This window comes from Passer domesticus, chromosome 6 (genome assembly GCF_036417665.1).
Source record: "Passer domesticus isolate bPasDom1 chromosome 6, bPasDom1.hap1, whole genome shotgun sequence".
NCBI lineage: Eukaryota > Metazoa > Chordata > Aves > Passeriformes > Passeridae > Passer > Passer domesticus.
Window position 1 is genome coordinate 32,688,388 of NC_087479.1, and position 23,870 is coordinate 32,712,257.

General features: G+C 37.6%; 1 protein-coding gene across 23 annotated transcripts in view; it reads left to right on the forward strand.

Moving 5' to 3' along the window:
- Positions 1-23,870, forward strand: part of GPHN (gephyrin) — a 266,641-nt gene that overhangs the window by 65,297 nt on the left and 177,474 nt on the right. For 22 of the 23 annotated variants that reach the window (XM_064424218.1, XM_064424222.1, XM_064424221.1 and 19 more), the window contains exon 2: positions 19,378-19,456. In XM_064424218.1, the coding sequence (XP_064280288.1) occupies positions 19,378-19,456 (79 nt within the window). Of the gene's footprint in view, positions 1-19,377; positions 19,511-23,870 lie in introns of those variants that run through there. The other variant, XM_064424238.1, reaches the window with a different exon arrangement.

The following is a 23,870-nucleotide window of genomic DNA, read 5'->3' on the forward strand; positions in this document are numbered from 1 at the left end:
AAGTTGCATTCATAGCTGTATATAAATTTGATAGCCCAAAAATTGTAAAGTAAATGCAGAGTGGGAAAAAAAGGTAATGAAAATGAAACAGATTACATGGGGGCCATATAGCTCAGCTGTTTTTGTTCACTTTTTGTATTAAATCTGCACTATGGGAGGGAGAGAGATGGGGCATTCTATTTGGATCTCACTAAGAAAGACTGGCCAATGAAAAGCATGATACAGTAGCTTTATTAATAGGAAAGGATAAAAAGAGAAACACAGCAATTAAATCTTGTGTCCCTTCAGAGATGTGGAACCTCTTGATCACGCAGCCTCAGACAGAGCCTGGATGGGTTTTCCCACAACATGCTGTGCAGATGCTGTCTGTGCATAGATTCGTCTTCCATATACAGTGCCTTTTATTTTGTGTAACAAGCAGTCATTTTTCCTAAGAAGCTGGCATGGCATCTCTGTCATGTCATCCTGCAGTGCCACCTGGGGCATGCCAGCAGGGTCCCTGCAGCATGCTCGTGCCAGCATATGGGCTCAGCAGTACAAGGCCCAGCAGAGTGTGCCCTGCCAGCTCAGCATCCCGAAATCCTCAAGCACAGTGTCTTCCAGGGAGCTCCCAAAACACTGCTTCCCTTGACAAGGGCAGGAGGATGATCTCTTCTGAGGGGGAGTAAGTGCAGAAAAAAGGCCTGGTGATAGCTTTCCAAGTGAAAATCTTGGTGCAGCTAGCCAATTCTAATGCAGTTTGAGATTTTCATTTTGCTGTGGATTAGACATTTGTTGGTAAGAGGATGAAAAAGCCTCTGTTGGCCCTTCAGTGGTAGCTTTCCCTTGGTGCTGCTCAGATACAGCTGTGAACAGATGCAAAAGGCTTCGAGCCTGTCTGCCAGGTATATGCATTCTTTCTAACATTATACAGATTTAGACAAAACTCCACAACTTCACAGATCAGTCCAAAACAAAGGGTACCAGGTCACTGACTGTGTGATGTGGCTCACTCTATTTATTTTATTGAAGTGTCTGATCCTTAGATAAGATCCTGTCTATAAACATGTAGCTTAAGGAGGGTTGTGCTACTTTCATTACATGTAGGTTGATCCACACAAGCAGTAACTGTATCCCATCTTGTATTTTCTAAGCTGTTTTTGAGAATTTGTACTTCTGAGAGCTCTGGTGAATTTAAAGTCCTACTGTGACTACTACTGCTCTTCAAACAGTACAGAAGCAATATTTCAATCCCTGCAAAATCATTTATTAAAGGCATTTCTGAAGCACAACTATCAAACCCAAGGCACTATTCTGGCATTTTATTTTCTGTTATGCAACAATTATGGTCCTGTGGCAATTTCAGTGTTTCCAGTTTTTTTTTTCCTCTTCCTTTACCTCACATTTTTAGAAAACAGCTAATTCATTGTGGTAGAGAAGAGATTAGAGAAAAACAGCAGCAGGCTAAAACAGTGGATAAAAAATGGTGATATAAAAACTGTCAGCAGCAAAATCTTTTGGGAGCCTGCATCTGGAAGTGCTATTGGTTGAATTCTACATACAGAGCTCGTCACGTATTCAAGGTTGGGAGTATTTAAATTTCTTATTAGTGATTTCTATTTTTTTATCTCATGTTAGTGTTGCTTATCCCAGCACACTGTTAGGCAAAATGCTGAATCATGGCAACCAGTGTGCCTTTTGTGGAATTCGTTGCCTTTTAGCTAAATAATAATATTGCATTAAAAATGCCTGGAAAAGTTAGACATAAGCCCTTAAGAAAGTTTGCTTTAAAGCATTTTAATAATGCAGTGAAGGCTGTGAGGGTCAGTCATTTTTTTCAGTCTATTCTCTGTACAAGTCTTCAAAAAAAAAAAAAGGCTCTTTAACAACTTGCACATGCAGACAGAATGAGCTCAGCATACCTAGCTTCTCACCTGAAGTTTAGAGGTGATGTTGACTGTCTCTTTGCCACAGTGGAGTGTGTACAGCAGGGATAAAATCTATTTTATCACACACAAGCTTTCCTCAGGTGCTTATCCATGGCTATGAAGCAGAAAAGCAGAATCTCAGATGAGAGCTGCAGATATGAACATCTGCATTTTCTGGTTTTTGTTTTGTTTGTTTGTTTTTTGTAATATAGGATTAATACAAGGAGCAAGTAATCTTAAGAAATCCTTAAAACTACATCATGTCTGGGGAAAAAAAAAGAAAATGTGGATTAAAATGGAAGGAATCTTAAAGCATGTTACTGAATTGACTTTGGGAAAGTGACTAGGTGTTACAGTAATCAAGATGTTATACAAAGAGGGGTTTTTTCAGCTTAGAATTTGTACTCGCTCATCTTTTCTCCTTCTGTCTAAACCAGTGTTTTAATGATTTCTTGCTTCCCAGGGTGTCTTGCTTCACAGCATGCTGCAATCACCTTGCCTTTGGCCCTAGAGGCCGAGGAGCCCTCCAAAAATAAACGGGAAAAGCCAGAAGCTGTCTCCTCGACTTAGCATTTTCTTTTAGCTCTGCTTAATGGCAGGATTTTGTTGGGCTTGGTCTCAGAATGGTGTCTCTCTAGTGAGAGCTTCCTCTGGCAGCCGCTGCCTGCTGCTTAGGGGCATCAGCTGGGAGGCTGTGCACAGCTGTCTGCCGCAGAAACGCCTGCCCATGCCTGCTGAAAGAGCTTTTAGCTGCTTGTCCTCTACAGGGTTGGCTTTTCAGCTCCCCAGGAGCGTCAAGAACTGTCAAGACCATGGTAATTCTGAATCTCTGCTGAGGAGGTAAATCTGCTGGGTTTTTTCTTTGCAGTTCTGTACTTAAAACAAAGAGAACTGGTAGACGTGAAACCTTTAAACTTCTGAAAGCACATAGGATAATGATTAGAGGTGGTTCTTTCCAAGCATGGATGTGCCACTGAAATCCTAAGGCTGAGATAAACATTTTGTTTATTTCTGCAACACAAAGAGAAGTGCCTTGTTGCATAAGAAAATAGCTAGGATGGGAAAAATATAGCACTTAGTTACTTTAGAACTACGAAACAGGTATCTGATTAGTGTCATTCTAATACTGAATATTCGTGCTGGATATATTTAGATTTTTATTTGTAGACACACCTGAGTTGCTTTGCTCATCCTTCAGCCTAGGTAGATGTCAGTGTTAACGTGGTAGTTCAGTTCTAGAACTGACCTTGGCAGACCTGTCAGTTCAGCTCAGGCTTAGCACCTGTCAGTGGTCTGGCTGGCTGTTGGAGCAGGTCTTGGTTTGTCCATCCAGTTCCAAGTATGACTAAAGTATGTTTGTATAGGTGGTCATATAAAGTCATTAATCTTTTTTTTATTTGATTTTCAGTTATCAGCAGGGAGCTAGTTTAACTCTTTTTGCACAGCTTTAGTGTCATTACATGTGATTTTAAAAATAATTTTACTTTAGAATCATAAGGGAAGACCTTTCTTCTCAATGGGTATGTAACACAATATAGATTGTCAATGATTTCATCTTTCAGAAAGTTAAGTAGGCTTCACAACCACATTCTGTGCCACACAACTGGGTTTTTTTGTTTGTTTTTGTTTCTTGGGTGTTTTGTTGGGTTGTTTTTCAGATTTCAGGTTAGTTTTATTATGTACTGATCATGGATTAGGATTAGTGATTTTAGACTTCTGTTTCAGAAGCAGTTTTCCATTTAGTCACCTAGGGAACATTAGTTTGAACAAATTTCTTACATTTCTTTTGGCAACAGCCATTTTGTCTTGCTTGTTTCTTTTAAAAAAATTAAGAACTTTTAGAAGATATGTGAAGATTTGTATAATCCTCACCTAAAGTTAAAATGGAAACACAGAAACTACTGTCCTTAGTGATGGAACTTCCTGGCTGAATGGCTGGTGCAGGGGGTAGTGATTGGTGGCCAAAGCCCAGCTGGAGGCTGGTGACCCAGCAGTGTACCCCAGGGGTCAGTGCTAGCTCCAGCCCTGTTTAACATCTTCACTGATAATCTGGATATTGGCAGCAGTCTGCAGATGACACAAAGCTGGGATGAGTGGTTGATAAATTAGACAGTAATACTTTCATCTAGAAAGACTGTAAAAGGCTGGAGAAATAAGCCAGGCAACTTGTCTCTGAAGCCAAGACCTACTGGTTTTGGTAAGAATTTTCATCATTCTAATTAAAATACTTCATGCTTCCATTTGACAAATATGAAGAAAGAAGTTATTCTTAAGGTTACACTAATAACTAACACAAAATACCAAAAACAATGTAGCCTTTCCTCGGGAAAAGTAAATTTTAATTACTGTGGTGTTAAATTAAATCCATTGAAATATCCTGTACTCTAAGGCATGAATGCATCTTGTGTTTGGGAAGAAGAGAAAGTGCTGCCTTTTAGTCTGGAAATGTAAGATGAGATTATTGACATACAGGGGGTTTTGTGCATTTAATTGATATACATATCTTTTACAGATTTTAGAGGATGATAACTACAGATTTGACAGTGGCATAAAAATTCAGTATTGTAGGTTGTATGCACTGTTTTGGCTTTAGCAAATTCTTTAGGGGTTTGTAATATATATATTTGTATAGAAATGTTTTAAAGCAAATAAGCCACACTTTAGACCCAGTTTTTGGTTTTCCTGGTATTTCTGACACCATAGAAAAAGTAGATGAAGTTTTGCAAAGTAATGAGATTTTTTTAAATGGTTACATAAGAATGTTTGTATGAATAGAGAAGAGGAACAAAATAGCCAACACTGCTCTGCAAGTCTTTAAAATACCCGAAAAAGTAACTCATGTCTTCTCTGTTGTAGATTTGTAGTATCTTCAGCTTGTCAAAAAGTGTGCAATAAAATAAGAAAGGCAAGTTCTCCAGTTATACCTTGTTCCAGCCCCCTTGCTCTGACTCCGTACATTGTTCTTGATTTTAGGTCTGCTCTTCTGTAGCCATCTGTTCACTTCCTAAAATAGCACTGCTTGTGTCTCAATTTAGAACTTTTCTCATTATCCATAATACATTTTAATTTCCCTTTGAATGATACTCATTTTGATACTGAGTTTTTTAATGCATTGCTGAATATGTATATATTAGGTAGTTGAACAGCAACTTTATGTTCATAATTGCACCAACTTGTTTTGGGTTGTCAAACATTAGAAATAATTTCTGATTTTCAGTGTTTTCTGGTTTTGTAATTGTTCTGAGTATTACTTAATTTGGAATTAGTCAAATACTAAATTATAAATACACTAGCAAGCTGAAAATGGTAGCACAAAGTCACACAGTAATTCCAGACTGATCCTATGTTTGCAGTGATTCAGGGTGATGTGCGTGTTGCATTATTACTGATTGTCTGCTGCTGGACTTGTGATGACTGGAACAAATAAGAGCCCTATCTTGGTTTCCCTGATATTTTTGACATAATAGACAAAGTATATGAAGTTTTACAAAGTAATGAGATTTTTTAAAATGGTTGCATATGAATGTTTGTATGTACAGAGAGGAGGAACAACATAGCCATTTTGCCTTCCCTCTCTCCCACCATTGATTTCCCATGCTTTCTGTCATACTGTCTTTCATGTCTCTAATTTTCTGTAATGATTGACAAGCCTTGACAGCTCTAATTTTGTAAAATTCACTTGAAGTTGGTCATCAAGTTGGAAAAACTATGTTAGGAAGGAAACATGAGAAGGGGAAAGGGGAATTTGGCAGAGAAATGGATGGACAACGTTTAAGTAATTTTTATAGGCAAAACCAGGCATTATTACTGAAGAATTTTAAGAAAATATTTAGTGTGTATGTTTGGCTGTCAGATTTTTTCTGCCATAGAAATGCTGAAAGCCTTATTCACTGTTGAAAATCATAGATGTTGACACTTTTTAAAAAGTCTATTTGCTTACCTGCTCCATATTGATGGAACAGTTCTTTGGAGGAGTAAAATGGCCTTTCTTAATGAACTGGTGAAGTTGCAAATGTAGGCTTTGGTTGTTTAATAGTTATTATGTTGATATTTTTCATTAAGACATTTAGATTATTTTTTTCAGGTACTTAGGAACATTTTCAATATTTGTTATGATTCCTTATTATACTTGTGCAAATACACAGAAATCATTAATGGAATTCATGAAAACTGCATGGCAAACACAGATATCATGCATACCTATAAATTTTAAGACCTTTCTTATTATATTTTTTGGAGACTACTGATTTTAAGAAGTATTGCAGAATAAACGAAGGAATGGTGCAATCCACTGGGTCTCCCATTCACTCAATAGCCCATTTAAGGGGGAATTTAATAATGTTGCATGTCTCAGAATATACTGAAAAAAAAAATTTGGTAGAGAAGTGTTTTCTTCTTTCCCAGTTAAGTTGCCCTGGTGTCCATTTCTATTTTTATAATCTTCAAATGGCTGGTTTAAAACATAACAGCTCAAAGGTTTCAGTAAGGACAAAAGTAATTATATAATGATAGAAAATGACAGCAAACTTTTCAATGGCATGTACCATTTGTATCTATTTTTGTTGGCCATTTGTGAGTAAGCCATGGGGTTTACTGATAGTGCAGTAAAAATAATGGTAATCCTATCATTCTAGTCATTCTTCCCCTCATTCTTCCCCTTCAAGCAAGAAGAACTCAGAGCAAATAAGGAAAACCAGTATACATTTATGAGCTGGAGTTTCAGAACACTCATAAGAACATTATTCTTGATAGGGCTGTAACATTGGCAAGAAGTGAGCCCAGACAATGGATCATAGCCTGTTTAGCCTTCCTAACTGAGCCAGCCACACACATACCCAGCTGAGACTGTGGTGCCAATGCTGCAGTGTGCCAGCAGGCAGAGGCACCAAAGGCAGGGTGGAGGCAGGAGGGCTCTGCCATTGCCTGGGAGTACTGCCTGGGAATGCTGTTCCTGTGGGCTCTGCCTCCAGGAACATCTCAGCATTGCTCTGCTGCTCTCCTTTGCAGGGCTGCTGCCTTGGCTGGGTGTGTAGGGCAGAAACCAGTGAGGGAGAACCCTTGGCAGGGTGCTCCACGTTGCCATGCTACGAATGTGGCAATTGCTGGCTTTCTTTGAGCTGCAAGAAATGTACATGGAGTGTTCATATGGGGTGTTATTCTGCTAGAAATGCCAGCATGGCTTGGTGTGGTCCTGACAGCTGATTGATTGATTTGATTCATTGCCCAGATAAGCAAACATATGAGACATGACAGGCTGTATAGGCTTTAAAGGCTTCTCCCATTTTGTTGCTTGCTGTAGGCTTTGAGTTAAATATAGTTAAAAATTTGGAATCAGCAAAGAGAGGGAACTAAAAGTTAAGAATAAGGAGTCAAATATCAGTGTGACAAGATTATTTCCAGAATATATAAATTTTTCCCTGTTCGGGAGAAGAAAAAGATGACGTGTTTATTCACATTTAACAAACACAGACAGCAATAAAATAACAATATTGTGTATTGCAAAGGTGTTTAGGAATAGAAGAGCCTGTGAGTCCCTGACAAAGTAAAGTAAATCAGCAGTAAGATAATGTCAAAAGTTATGTTTAGGTAGCAAAGACAAATGGGGGAAATAATGTAGGCTACCTAATGCATCAGTACTTCTAATTTCCTTAGAAATTTTGAGCATGGCTAAAATACAGTAGGTCAAGAAAGAGTCTACTACAAACAAAATGATAGGAGCAAACATGCTTAAACATTTGGAGGACCATTCACAGGAGGAAAAGCTGGGCTACAGTTCTCTGGGCTCATGTCACATGAGGGTTGGATAGGGCTGGAAAGTACTCCTATTACTGCCTTACACCTGCTATTAAAGTAAGCAAATTTTATACTAAATAGGTATTTTACATGTGATCTGTTATTTGCCAGATAGAATTGTTGTTTAAAACATCTGATTGTAAAAGTATAGCAAGATTCTGGAAAGAGACTGAACAGCAAACTTCACCCTGTAATCAGGACCTGCAATCAAGACTTGGTAATCCTGAATGTTGCAACTCTGTAAGTGAGCATCAACAAAGGTACACAAATGTAAAGATTACTCCCGGTATAATTTCTTAGCTTATTTTTAGTCTCCCTATTTTTATTTTCTGTATTTCAGGTTTGGTGGAGCATATGTTTGAAGTGGTATATGAAGCATGACTTGTAGTACTCTGGAATAATTTGAGATTGTAATTTTAATAATTAGTTGAATGAGTGAGTGATGAAAACACTTAGCATTTAAACTGATTTCCAGGTTTTTCGCAGCTCACTGAGATAATTGGCTCAGTTCCAGCTATTTGCAGCTTTTTCAGGATCCTCCCAGCTGGAAGGAATGACAAGAGGCTTTGGTTCCTATTTTCAAAGTTTATTCATAAGCATTAGGAACAGACATGTGGAAACAAATGAACCCTGAGATGAAGGATTGATGATGTCATTTCTTTGAGCCAGTTGCATGAAAAGTGGTCAGCTCCAGAGCAGGCGGTTTATAAGCATAAAGTTAAAATAAACAAAACATTGGAAAGAAGTTTAACTCAGAGAAAAGGAAAGATTTTAGAGATTGGGTGTAAGGGATAAATCTCTGTTTTAGAGTTGTTTCATGAACTACAGGCTTTCAAGTGAAAGCCTTTCCTCCTATGACACCTGAGTGGAACTTGTCCCACTGAGATCTTCACCGCTGCTACTGCTAGAGACAGTAGTGAACGAAACGTAAACGATATTGAAAATCCTGGTTTTTAGAATCTGTACTTTCCTGTGTAGGATTTGTTATCAGCACTTTTTTGTGGATGGCAGCTCAATGTTCTAGAAAGACCTACGGTATGTTTCCAGATCATTTTGCAGAAACAGTTTTCCACTGTTTGTGATAATTGAGGAGCCCTGGGAAGCCAGTAAAAATCTGAAACAGCATGACTGGTTCAGCTTTTTGTGAACGTGATTGTTTCTTCCAGGAGCTTGAAGGTTCTTTAGATGCCTTTACGCCACTTCAATCTGAGCTAATAAACCCTGTCATGGCTGAGGTGGCACCGTGTGAGGTTAGCTTGGGTGTGTGTGTCGTGGCATTTCCTGACCTGAGCTTGCACAGTGCATTGGAGTGCACAGGGTCAGTGAGTGCTGATCAGGATTTCATCTGTGTGCCTCAGTATCTGTATCCAAGCTGGTGCTGGTGCAGCTAATGTGGTGTCTCTGCCTTATGGTCTAGATTTAGCCAGGCTCTTCAATTCAAACAGAACTCTTTTGCCAGTCAAATGCTACATCTGGGCAAGTAAGACCTACCAGAAACAGTGCTGGGTTGAGCCCAGGGAAGAGAGCAGCCTCTGTTGGCTGCGATGTTGTGTGTGCTCAGTAACAACTGTCTGCAGGGTTGTTTCCCTCCACTATCTGAGGTATTATTTGACTCCTGATAAAGGAAAGTAGGTTGTAAAAAGAAAACAATATGGAGGTAGATGCTTTTTAAACAAGCAGTGGGATTTATTGTGATGCTCTTGTTTTTTCTTGACCACTTCTGGTATTGGGTGTTTGTTGCTTTTTTTTGCTAGGTAGAGTTGAAAATCGCTCCTTGAAGTGTTTCTATTTTGAAGCTCTCTGTTTTGTACTGCCACTAGTTTTGAGGAGGCTTAAGAGTACTAGTACAAAAAAGATATCTTAAGAAGTACTTATGTTTTGGACAAAGAGGAACTGTCCTATTTTTCAGGATTATTGCAACCACTTTTTATAATACTTGTTTTTTCACTTTCATAAAGAATTTTCCCATAAGGTATCAAGAATTCACATTTAATGAATTGAAAATGCTAAACATGTGGATATAACTTACTTCATAATCAGATTTGGGGGAAAAATAGAGTAAAACAATTACATTGTCATCTAAACAATATTTAATTATATGAAATATATTACTAGTTATATAAAATTAGTTTTTACTCATTCTCATGTTACATTATTAAATTATACTGATTTGCTTAAATATTTAATCTTCTTGTGAAAGCTAATAATTTAAAGGTCCCTTTGCATGAATGGACATCCTTATATCCAATAAATAAATACCTACAACTGAATTTTTATGTCTACGTCTTTTCATCATCTCTGCTAACAGTACAAAATTATGCCTTTTATACCTCAGTATGATGTTTGTAGGGCCTCAGTTCAGAGCTTTGCATATAGAGTTGTGCTAAATAAATGGTTATTGTGTAATTGCTTAAAGGAGGCTCTTCTGTCCCAGGTGATTCCTTCAGCAAGCAAACTGGAGGGGACAGATACACTGGACTAGGCCCAGGTGATAATTTTGTCTAAAAAATATAAGAGATAATGTCTTTTTTTCTTCAAGTCCTTGCCTGTAGTGGAGTTGTTTGTCTACAACACATGTTCTGGTTTATGTGCTAACTAGCATTATTTTGCTATGATTACACCTTCAGGCTTTGAAGTCTTATAGCTGTATATGATTTAACGCCATTCAGTTTGGAGTTGCACTTGGTTGTCACTGGGATTTCTGCTGTTTTATTAGCTCCCTAGTACATTTAGTGTTCTGCTTTCTCCTAATTTCTGTGGCTCTTGGCTTGCATCACTCGCCTGATTCAGAACTGTTGATGCTTTTACTTGAACTCAGAAGATGAACCCAAAATCCTCAGTAAGACAGCTGGCTTTGTGATCTGACCCTGGCTCTCCTTCAGCTCCATACCTTGTTTGTGTGTTTCCTGTGTGCCTTCCTGTAACCTTCCTTAGAAATCCTGTATTCGGGGAAATCTGGATTCGGGGAAAGCATCTGCTCAAACCATAGATACAATATTTAGGGGAATCATGGAATCACAAAGTGGTTTGATTTGGAAGATGATTTAAAAATCATCTCATTCCAACCTCCCTGCCTTGGATACCTTCCACCAGACCAGGCTGCTCACAGCCCCATCCAACCTGGCCTTGAACACTTCCAGGGATGGAGCATCTACAACTTCCCTGGACAACTTGTTCCAATGTCTCACCGCTCTCACAGTAAAGAATATCTTTCTATTATCCAATCTAAAACCTTCTCTCAGTTTAAAGCCATAACTCCTTGGCCTATCACTAAATGCCCTCATAAAAATTCCCTCTCCCACTCTCTTGTAACCCTCTTTAGGTACAGAAGGTGCTGTAAGGTTTCCCTCTCAGAACCTTCTGTAGCTCAGGCTGAACACCCCGGCTGTCTTAGCCTGTCTTCACAGTGCTCCAGCCCCTCTAATCAACTTGATCTTCTCCCGGACTCATTCCAACAGGCTGATTTCCTTCCTGTGCTGGGGACCCCAGAGCTGGATGCAACACTCCGGTGCAGCAGCACTCCACCCAGAGTGGAGCAGAGGAGAAATTTCCCTCCCTTGCCCTGCTGGCCACATTTCCTTGGATGCAGCCCAGGATACAATTGGCTTCCTGGCTGGGAATGCACACTGCCAGCTGTGGTGTGACATGGACATCACACAATGGATGTCTTAAGAAGCACAAAGTGCCTTCTGTTTCTTCCTGCCCTTTTTGACTATGTGTTTTTGAGGTGGCTTCTTGTATCAGCGTTTGGCAGGCTATGTTGAACAGTGCAAAGAATACCTCAGTTTACTTAAGGAGGAAGAGTTACCTGATTTCTGGTGTCTGGGGCTGTATGAGACGTGAGCAGAAGATAGACAGGGCACTGAGGCCCTGAGCTCTGTGGGTTGGTCCTGGAGGATTGTCTATCTATCAGCAGGTCTGTATGCATTTGGCTGTGCAGCAATGCAGCAGTGCAAAGAGGGATGTTGTTCCAAGCCACAATGTCAAGTTTCTTAAATCCTGTCATTACTGCATGATGCAAGCCTGTGGTCACAGGTCCCTAATACTGGAGTAGTTCACACAAATGCAGTGTTTATAGATAGAATATATCATTAGGAAAATGGAGTATAGTTTTTCATGCGATTCTTGTGGTTCTTAATCAAGCTGGCAGATAATAAGTGAAATGTGTTGGCATCTTGCATTGGCATACTTTGTCATATTCAAAAGTGCATCTAGCTGAGGTTTGATTGTATAATTGATCGGTGTACTCTGCAACCAAGGATCTATTTAAAATGGGCCTATATAAGATGCTGTAAATTGTTTCACATGTTCCTAACTAAGAAACTAAACATATTCTTTTCCTGAACTAAATAACATACAGGAAAACTAAGATAAGAATTGTATCTTTTTTGACGTATTGAAAAAACCCAGACATCTTCTAGAGAAATCAGAAAAGCTGAAAATCATGATCTCCTTGTAAAGAGTGTCCTTTAGAGGAAAGATTCTCCATATCTGCTCTAACTACAGCTGTTCTAACCTGTGGTAGAACTAAAAATTTCAGAGCAGTCTAAAATGAGATAGATACTACTCTTCAAAGGTACTTAGCTTTTCTTGTTGGTTTAACTCCTCTCTTCTCCTCTCTTGAATGTGTTTGTTTTCTATACTTTTCCTTCCCATCCTGGAATTTTTTATGGCTTTATAGTAACTTCTTCTGGAAACTTCATATTGGAAATACATGTTGGGGTAAAAAATCCATACATAACACAAACTAATTTATCACCAATAACAAGAGCCCAAAGAAAAGAATTCATCAAGTGCTTATTATTCATAGCTTCAAGAAACCAAATTTTTTATTGCGTACAAACAATTGGAAGTGTTGCTAATGCTGCATCTCCCAAGAATTAAATGTCTTCAATGGTTTGATGTTTTTCTTCTGAAGTTCACCTGATCACTGCAGTGATCACACTGACAGTAGAATGGAGTTGAAACTCCAGCTTGTTAAATGTTAGATTAAAACCCAGTGTAGAATTTGTAGCCTAAGGCTGCACAAATATTGTAAAATTTAAATGATAAATCATTTGAGAGAGGCATAACCCACTAGACTAATGGATGCACAGAAAAAAAATGCCTCATTTAATTGCTGTTAGAAAATGGGATAAACCCTGGGGAGGTTTAGAAGTTCATAGCCTTCAGAGAAACTCTAACATACATTTCACAACATTAGCTACTGTGGTACAGAATGCTTCAGGTCTTCAAGAACAATTTCTGTATCATTTAATCTATCCTTAAATCTGTTGAGAACAAGTCTGTGTGCTTTCCTTGCCCTCACTGTTATTATAGAAGCATTATTTGTGAGGGTTCACCTCTAACTCTTCGAAAATTTATGCTCTGTTTCTTAGGATTTCCTCACAGTTAAATTTCATCTGCAATTCTATTCTTGTCTCCCTCTGATATTTGTTTTGCTGTTGTACTTACATAAACACAGCAGCAGCTACCATCTGATGGAGGTTTTTGCTAAGCTAATCAGGAAAGTTCTTGTTACTTCTCCTGGTATCTTACTTTTCTTTATCATTACAACAGCCCTCCTTTATATCTGGTTTACAAGTGACATTACTGCTTCTCTGTTTTCTCGAAAAAGAAAAATCATAGGTTCACATGTTGAGCTTGTATTTCTGGTTTATGATCATCCTGTTTTTCAGTAGGTCACCCAAACCTTTCCCTTCTGTTGTTCCAGTACCTTAGCTCCTTTTTTGTCAGTCTGTGAGGATACCATTCTGGATGTATATGGTGATAGCAAAATGGCATTTAGATCACAATTAGGAAATCAGCCTGCCTTATTTCTTCTACTCACAGACAACGTATTTTCTTGGCATTTATAAGTGTTTGCAGTTTGCATGGAGACTCGTAGTTCTTTTTATTCTGCAAATACGTCAGATTTGTGTGCAGATATGCAAATGGTATAAGTGCTGCTCTTAAAATTAATTTGCTGTCTTCTTTGATAGATCTGGAGAAGGTGCTACAAAATTTCTGTATTGTGCCATCTGTTTTATGTATGTTTTCTGGTTGACATGCACTCACTTGAAAAATGTGACAGTAGCAGAGAAAAAAGGCAGCATTATTTATCTCTGGTGTTACTGTCCATGGTACCCATAAAATACCTTAAAATCATTTTAATATTAAGAGAATCAATATTCTGGTGCTTTATCCTTCCTTTGCCTTCCATAATGTATGCCTTATAGGACATATATAGCACATGTATAGGACAGGAATTCTGTGTTTGCAGGAGAACAGGCTTTTAAGGAGAGATGTTTTGAGGTCTGAGAAAAAATTCTGTTACCTTCCTATAGCCTAAACCCTAAGATCCTAAGCTTCCCTAGCAGAGTTTATTTCTTGACGTCAACAATATGTATAATAGGTAAAGAAGGTGCTTGCTGCCTTGTCTATAAGGTTGGGCCCATAAAAGCAAAATACTTGAATCCTGAACCGTTTGCATGGAGTATATGGAACAGAACCACCTGAATCTGGAATGAGACTGCTGAATAGTGCTTGTTGCAAGCAAAACCAGACTGGAGTACAACACTGTGCTAGACCCGTACTTTTCAGAACATCTCAAGTGTACTAAATATATTTTTATATTTATTAACTGCTGAATGAATCTGTTATAAGACCTAAATACATAAATGAGCCCGTAAAAAGAGGGGTAAGGTAAAGTCTTGTCAAAAATACTATTGGTAGATGAAGAGATCCTAAGAATTGAACTTAGGCGATATTATCGCTAAAAGACAAAAATGTAAGAAATCTGGTATCTTATATTTCAGTGCATACTGTTTGATGTTGTAGTAATCCTTGTATTTTCAAACTAATAGTGCATTGGTGACTGTCTTCATGACAGTCAAGATTTTTTTGTCAAGACAATTTTTATTTGCAGACAGTCACAACTGATCTAAAAGTAGTTCTGAATTCTGGGAACCTAGAGGAAAATGTGGCAGGTAATAGTAGTTTTCTGGAATTATATATTTAGATATGGGGGAGGCTATGGCAGCAGCTCTCTGGCCACAGAGCATTGTCCTGGGGAAGGCTGTGAGAAGATCAGAGAAAAGAATGGTAAACAATTTTTATTTTCACTTCCTGCAGCTGTTGGTGTGAACGTGTGGAATGCGTTATGGAGATTTGTTTATCAAAGGGTGGTTTCTTAATTGGCCAGTGGTGATGGTGTTTAGATTCAAGGACCGCTTGGGTCCACCTGTATCGTGCCTGTCTGTAAGGGCGATGGGTTTCTTAATAAGTACAGGATAATAAAGTGAGTGATCAGCCTTCTGGGAAGCATGGACTCAATGCTATTACCTGGCTGGGGGCTTGCAATGACAGGAGGTAAACTTAATTGTTACTTTTCTTTACCAAACTATAGATAGTGATTTTTTGAGAGTGGTTATTGCATTTTTTTCTAAATTAAATGAACATGAAAATCACTGTTATCAGCTGTAGTTTTGGAAGTGATTTGATCTCAAGAGGACTCTTCTTTACTGGGAGTACTTTCTGTAGGGTAGGAGATTAAATTACATTTTTCAAGAGCTACATGGTTTTTAAATTGTAGGACATTTAAAAAATAAAACTAAAACAAGGATACATTTTACAACAGGTTATGACCTGCCACTACTTGAAGAAAATACTAGTTTGCCTTCAGAGTTACAGAACTTCTCATTTTGGAAATCCATAGGCTCACAATCTATTTCTCTTCAGTATGGTCTCATTTAAAACCCTGCTAAAGAAAGCAAAGGAAAAAAAAAATCATATGGACAAATTTAGAAGTTCACAAATGCCAAGTGGGAAGGCTTCAGAACTGTTGTAAATTGGATGTTTGCACATTAGAGTGTGAATGCTGATTTTAACCTTTCCGTCGGGAATTTTGTATGCTGTGTAATTGACAGGTGAGAGCTATATTCCCTTATTAGCTTCCCACCTCTGTTACTTCCTAGGCACAAGACTAGACAGGGGTGAGAAACAGAACATCAGTAATAGAAACCAGGAGTTGGAAGTAGGATGAATGTTGGGGAAAATTGGAGCTATTGCTAAATCCTGTTTGCTTTGATACATGTAACAGCTCACTTGGAAGTCAAACTGTTCCATGCGTGTTTAGGGATTTTGCCTCGCTGTGATGCTTTTGAGTCTATGTGTTTTGTTCAGTTGATGCCTGTGATATTTGTGCCAATATTTGGTGTATTAAGAACATTTCTGGCACCTTACAGACTGTCATTGTATATGCAATACTCCATGGAGCAAATGTACTTTAGGGTGCTATTTTTGTAGTCGTTTGCCATGTCTCTGAGGCAGTACCTGTGGGGGGTGTGCTGCAGCCCAGGGGCTCAGCCACTTGATGTGTATGTAGAGAGGACCACCTAACAGTTCTGTATCTCTCCAGAAACCATCCACTCAACAATGCTTAAAATACTAGCTTTTACAAATTTTCAGAGGGTTAAAAAATAAAAATTTAATTTTGGAGCAAGAGAATAAAGCCCTGTATGGGGATTGTGTTTATATAAATGTCCTATGCAAAAGTATCCCTTGGTTGTGCTTCAAAGAGAAGTAAGGCATGGCCTAACTGTGTCTGTAGTACAGTTGGTGGCTGTGATGAAAAGCTTTTGTCTACGTTTTTTTTCCCTTAAAGCACCATTGATAACCCTGATATTTCTACCATACCATCACAGTTCACTCTCCTGTTTAAAATAATAGCTTGCATTTCAATTAGGGTATATGTTATTTTTTAAATATCTGCAGTATTGATTTAAAGTTTTCTAAGCTGTGAGAAATAGACTACCTGCTCTGCTTGATTGCTTCCACCTTGCATTTATTGCTGAACATTTGTTTTATTTATTTATGGTAAGAGTTTGCAATGATGTGAAAGAGCAAGGCTGTGCTTGTATGCAGACCAAGTGCTTATTCCAGCCTATTCCAATGAACTATTTCCACTCCAGGAAACTCTCCTGTTGCTATCCATACTACTAATTTTATTGACAGTTATAGTCAAATATCAGTATTAACTAAAGTATTGGAATGCTTGATTGTTAAAACCAGGTTTGGAGTTTTTTACATTTATCTGTAGCATCTGTGTTTTCTAAATGCAGCTAGAACAGTATCCTAAGAAGATGCTTGCTTACCAATTTGCAGCTACACATTGCTCTAACTCTCCTACAATCAAAGAAGAAAAGGGAGATGAGGTTTAAACTTTTTTTCAAAGTTTGTCGATATTTGATGTTGAGTTAGCCTTTTTAGCAAATGGTTTTATTGCTGAGGTCTGCTAAGTAGAGTGGAGGTTTGCAATTTTAAAATTCATTAATAAAAAGAGTGTTATAATATTGGATTTGTGTTGAGACAAATAAAACAAAGGCTGTCTCTTACAAATTTAGGCATTCATTTTAAACATTTATTTGAAACACATTTTGTGTTTTAAACATCATGAGTTACAGATAAATAATGGCCAGTTTTACTGAAAAGATAATTTTGTTATTTTTCATTTCCCCTTTAAAAACTTTTGAGATAGACACCAGTTTCCTCAGTTATCACTGTGGTTGCTTTCCATGAGGAGGTTGGAGGAGACATTAGAGAAATGCAGCATGTTTAGATTAAATATTTAATGCTTGAAAAATGTTTGATTTGTCAGTAGTGAAAAAACAGTGTTGAGCATAATTTTTATTCATGATGTGTTATGTTAGTATAGGAGATATGTTGATACATTGGTAGTGTAGGATTTATGACAAGACTGTAGGTAAAATGTTCTGTTTGCTGTTTTGTTGCCAAACTTGACAAGAAGCAAATATAAACTATCAAATATCAATGTAGGCAGGAATTTTTTCTCCCATAAAATCCAACATGTAGTTGTTTGTGGATCTGCTGATCTTGGAATTACTCCTTTAGCTGAAGAGTTAAGAGATCCACTCAGGGGTCTTGGGTTCAATGTAATAGGTGGGGATGGAAATGAAAAATTCCCGAAGGCTCAAGCTGCTCACTCAGAGCTTCCCTGGCGGTGGGGGAAGTGCTTGTGAGCTCAGTGCAGGTAACTTTCAGTTTGTTACACAGGCAATGATGAAGTTGTCATGGTAGGAACAAGGTGAGAGTCTGGGCTTAGTTAGCACAGGTTGTTTCAAATGAAGCTCTGGAACAAGTGCCTCAAGGACAGGAGACCCCTTGAGAAGGGCTGAGGGCTTTCAGGGGGTGTGTGCAGCAGGCTGTTGTTAGGTACTGTTTGCAGAGACACTGAGGGAGAGGAGCTTAGGATAGCCTTTGGTTATTACCCTATTAGGTGAGTGTTTTCACCACATGACAAATACCTCTCTCACAGTCATAAACTGTCAGGCTTTGTCTGAGGGCCAGGACTGCTACCTGTTTCATCAGCTACACCAGCCTCTTCTTCTGGGATGCTTTCTTCCAATACTTGTCCTTCCCAGCAGACTTACCGGGTTTCACACTTGTGAGATGCATTGCCAATGAGAGGTACTAGTAGAAACATTTTGCCGTTTTGTAGTATGTTAGGTAGGTCTGTCACTGTATGTGTTGTAATCTGTGAAAACAATGTATTTTGGGAATGATTTGCATTTTCTTGATGCTGGTGATGCACATGAATACTTAGAGATGGAAATTAAAGAGAGCAATTTGCATTTAGAGGGAGAAAACCAGGAACACTTGCTTCTGCAGTGTTTTGCAGTGATTTAGACACATCTAGGGTCACCAAATGTGAGGTTGTATTCTGTGTTGAAAGATGTGCAGTAGTGCATTTCTTCATAAACTTTGTCTCACGGATGACTTTGACCATTAAGAGAAATTGATCCTTACACTGATTTTTTCATATCACAACCTTTGTGTCCTTCAGAAAGTTTGCTGTAGTCAGAAATAGATAATTCCTTTAAACTGATACTGTGTTGTTCTAAAAGTATTTGAGCCACTACTCTTTTCCCACCTCTCAAACTGACTGTGGTGTTACTTAAGAGAAATGAAATGGCTTTTAGGATTGGAGCGCATATGCTGAGAGACTTAGCCAAGAGAACAAATTTGGAGTTTGAGGTTTAGGTCTCTTCTGGGTTTTTTTTTCTTTTAATTAGTGAAGAAAATGAAAGCATACTCTTTAAAACTTCTGTGACATTTACTGTAATTTCAGTTATTACAGTAACTAGCTGCTTTACATGCACTTTATAAATTATTTATAAGTTGCTTGAATAAATTTTTGCTCTTAATTACTTGTTTTGGTTATCTCATGTTAAACATTTTTGCTAACCCATGAGTAACTATGAACTTAAATACATAGCAGCTCTCACTGTTTCTGATGAAGTATATTGATCAGTGCATGATTAATGACACTCCTGTTAAATGTATGGATAAGTGTGTACCTGTGCATCCATGTGTTTTAGATTTCCTGTGCCTTCAGGTGGACAAGTAGTGAGGACATCACCTGAAATTTGTGCCGTTTATTTCTGCATAAGCTGTGATACAGTGTTTTTCACTTTCCATTGAGTTAACTTATCTTTGAATTAGGTGGAATCTCGGTGAAAATCAGACCTTATATATGAATGTTCAAATTCCACCCAATGCCAAAAAGCATTTTTAGTTAATCAAAAGAACTGTGCTCTGTTCGTAAATTTCCACCTCTGTTTCCTATTTTATTTTGTTTTATTTTGTTTTGCTTTAATTTTATTTCTATTTTTTTTAGTGAGTGACAGTTGCTTCAGGAACCTTGCTGAGGATCGTAGTGGGATAAACCTTAAAGATCTGGTCCAAGACCCTTCTTTGTGAGTATCTGGCTCTTATTGCTAAGCAAAGAAAAACTTCTTCCTGATATCCTTGTGAGTAGTTTTGTAATTATATAAAGAAGTAGTGTGATGAAGTACACCTAATGTTTTAGTGGTTTATGTTTGCCAAATTGTTTAATACAAGCAAGAATTATTAAAACCAACTTGTTTCTAATATAATTCTGAAGTAACATCCAGAGAGCACATACAATAAAGGATTTAAGAGTCTCAGAGGTAACAGATTGTGCATGCTGGTATTTCTATACAGGGCTTGTATGCACATTGTTGCCCCTGTTTTTTTAAAGAGGAATTGCATATAAATTAGAATATTACTGGATAATTATGTTATTGTCAATTACTCTAACATCTAGAATCTGTGTTTCTTTCTCTACTACCTGTTTCAATTTAAGTATATGTGCACATGGTCTAAATTTTGCTTCACCACAAGATGGCTGGTCTTTGTCTCAGTATTGTATCTTTCTCTAAAATAAAATACAATCTCATGAGCTCTGAGCCACACTTGAAATTGTCTCAGACCTTCTTTGTCACTCAGTTTCTTTTGGGTTTGTGGGGGTTTTTTCTCATCCATTAACTTTAGTACTAGCTGAAAATGTTCTTGCTAGTGTGTAGATGTACCACTTGTTATGAGGGAAGGGAAAAAGAGAAAAAAAAATCACATGAATGACAGTGCATTCCACATTGAGCTCTAATGTTATGGTCCTTGATGTTGAAAGAACAGATTTTTCCTTATTGATTGAGAAGTAGTGAAAAATAAGGTGTATTTGGCATCTTATTTCAGTTACAGGGGTTTATAGTAATTAGGCAGATGTAGAATTTGTCATGTTCCTACAGGTAAATGACATATATTTACATGCATTCTTGGGCAATTTTGACATAGCGTATGTAACTGATGATTTATACATCTGAAATGATAGAGGTACAAGGGGCATGTATAATTGTTGCTTGTTATGTACAGAGTGAATGCAGTGGACAAGTTTTTAATAGTTACTGTTTAAGTGTTAAAGTCAAGGCTATTTTAAAGGTCTTAATTTGCAAAATTCTTTTGTTGAGTGGTTTTTTTTAGTATTTTAGATTGGTTGGTTGGCTTTGTTGATTCTTTTTTGTTTGTTTACTTTAGAATTGTATGTGGGTTTTAGAGCTGCAGGTAGGCTTACATGCTACAGATAGTTTTGGGCTTGCACCACTTGAGTTTATTCTCAGAAGGTTGAATTGCCTTTCTTGTAGAGTGATTCTTTTCTCTATTTTTAGAAGTTATAGAATCTTTTCATTTTCTTCCTTGACTGTAACTCACATAAAGAATATTGTAATAAATTATCATAATGTTCAAAAGAAATTAAATGGCTTTCTGTTTCTTATAGCATAAGAAGCACAAGTGACTGCAACACAGCCATTTTTGTCACTTTGAAAGACTGAATAAACTCTCAGTACATGTTAGGTATCAAGGGCTGCTTATGATACTTTGCTATATGACAGATTACAGTGCAAGAAAAGTGTCCTCTTCCTGATGAATGATCGGAATGTATAGACTTGGGTTTGTCTTTCCAAATTGATATTCTTGCTGTTTTATGACTGAGCACCTATGAAGAGTTCTTGCCAAATGTGTAATAGTGAGAGTGAATCTCCAAAATGAAGAAACCATCTAAAGCAATATTGCTCAACCCAGCCATTGGTAGGTGACTCCTAAGGTCCCATGGGATCTGAATTCTTTGTTATGAAAGGACAGCATTGGGATGAAGCATGGGAGTGCCAAACAAATAGATGTTTTAATCTTTTTTTTGAAAAATAAAGAACAGAGTTTAATTAAAATCTTATGCCTATTTGGCTATGATTGATGTCTATAATAATACTTGGAATTTTAAAATAGCATTTGATTAATCCTCTTACCCATTTAATATTTACACTTTAGGACTTCTTTGGTGCTTGTTTGTGCTGATTGTACATGCACTGCTTCTTTTTCTTTGTAATCTCAGATGCAAGCATTAGATTTACATAAAAAATTCTCATGCTTTCTCTGCAAATAGCTCTGTCCCTCTTAGTTTGCCACTCTGGCTCTGCAACAGACAACTTATCTTTTGTTACTGCAGAAGGCCCTTTTTTTTAGACAGCTGAAAGTGTATGTTTACACTGAAATGAAACTATAAAATAGACAGCATTGTTGGTTTTTTTCATTCATGTTTGATTTATATCAAGTATGCCTAATTGTCAGAGTAGCCTTTTTTCTCCAAGTGATTTCCCAGCTGGAGCAGGACTGTAAACTTAATCTGCTTTCAGTTCTTTCAGCAATGCTAATAAAAGCTCTGCTGCTCAAATCAGTAGTTTGATCACCCATACTTGTATGTGATTAATTCACAATTTTCTGTGTATCAATAAAATTGAAAATTCTGCTAAAGGAAAAACCCCAAAACACCAAGCATATCCAATAAACCTGAAGTGAGGAGTTATAGATTGTGGGAAAAGGAAGCGTGCAACAACTTTAAAATTAAATTTCATTTAGTGGTTAATTAGAGAAAATTTAATTACTGCAAAAAAAGTTGATCATTGTTCAGCTGTAAAGATGGTTTGAGCATTAAATACTGTTTTTTATTCATTGCAGATAATCACAGAATATTGTGAGTTGGAAGGGTCCTTTAAAGGTCACCTCCTACAGTGAGCAGGGATGTCTTCAACTAGATTGGGTTCCCTGGAGCTCAAGGATATGTCTGCTATATACAGTGTTCTATTTTGGACAACAAACTCAGAGATCCAGAGGTGTGTAGAAGAAAAGAAAGAGGAGAAGACAGAAAATACAATGTATGGCAGGTTAATTAATTGAGGAAACAGTGTCAAGAGAGGAAGTATAAGTTCTATAGTATATAAAAGATTATTAAAGGGCGAGAAAGAATTAGTTCAGTTTATAGTAGACAACATTGTTTGGATAGTTTGAAAAAATTCTAAATGTCAGTTGGTGAAGAACCTGGAATCTATAGCTAAGAATGTCAGGGAGAGTTCTGCAGATTATAGTGTACATATTTGATCCAGTGCAAGTGTAGAGAGCTGTAAGGGCAAACCTTTTTTTTATTTCCTCCTTTTTTTTCTATTTCCTTTTCTTTTATGAAAATGTATGCATTCTGGTTTGTCTTCTGTGTAATGAATATGACCAAAAACCAGATGGAACTGGCCTTAGAAGGAGGAGCTAGGTAAATCTTCTGGGAAGAAGTTTTGAGATCTTTAGAATTTGTCACTTAAGGACTGAAGATGATAAAGGAATTCTTGAGGAGCTCTATTTTTTTTTTTTTTAAATCTTACTGAGCAGGATGAAACAAATACCTGGAGGGAGCAGCAGTGGATATTGTTTGCTTTGAGTTCAGCAAGGCTTTTGGCACCGTCTCTCACAGCATTCTCATAGGAAAAGTCAGGAAATGTGGGCTGGATGAGCGAACATTGAGGTGAATTGGGAACTAGCTGAACAGCAGATCCCAGAGGGTTATAATCAGTGGCACAGGGACTAGGTGAAGGCTGTCACTGATGGTGTCTTCTAAGGGTCAGTGCTGGGCCCATAATTCTTTACCTTAATTCATTGATTTATTGGATGAAGGGGAGATCCCTCCTCAGCAAGTTCACTGAGCACACAAAGCCTTACTGATTCTGTGATAGAAGACTTGATAAATACACTGTTAAATCTGTGGATGTAAAACTTCAGTTTCCATCTTCATATTGAATTTTTGAGGAAAACTGGAAGTATTGTAGCTTATGCTTTCTGTGGTTTGCTCATCATTTGAAAACCAGTGTCATATTCTGTCTTGCTGAAGGTTACAAATTCAATGTTGTGAGGATACCAGTTCACACCTTCCCCCTGTTATGCAGCCTTTCTAATTTTTCAATGCCTGTTACAATATATGAATGTCATGCCTGTATCTTTTATTTAACTGCTAGTCTCAGTAATGCTGTATTGGGAGGGAACATTTATTTGGTAATTCTATCCACAGTTATCTTGTTGTGCAGCAACCTTCTAGTGGGAGTTCATGATCAGTTGTTTGTCCATTATTTGACTGTATTAGCATGTTTTCCCTAATAGGCTTACAAAAATATTCCTCTGCTTCTCTTGCCTCCTGAGCTCATTTATAAACATCGGGTGATTTTATCAGGTTATCTTTATTAGGATGGCTGGAAAGCTGTCTGTAGTAGCCCAGACTCTTATGCAGAGAAGCAATGCTGAGCATTACAGAAGTGCTGCCTATTTTAAGCATTGAATCTAGTGAAAAAAGTTATACTTGAAAAACATCCAGAGATCTGAGACCTGCATAAAGGCCTCTAATCTAATAAGCACTTCTTAAAAGTTGATATACATAAAATTGGCTTCATGCTATCCTTATGGTTTCTGATTGATCTAGGAGATTGAGACAAAACCTTTATC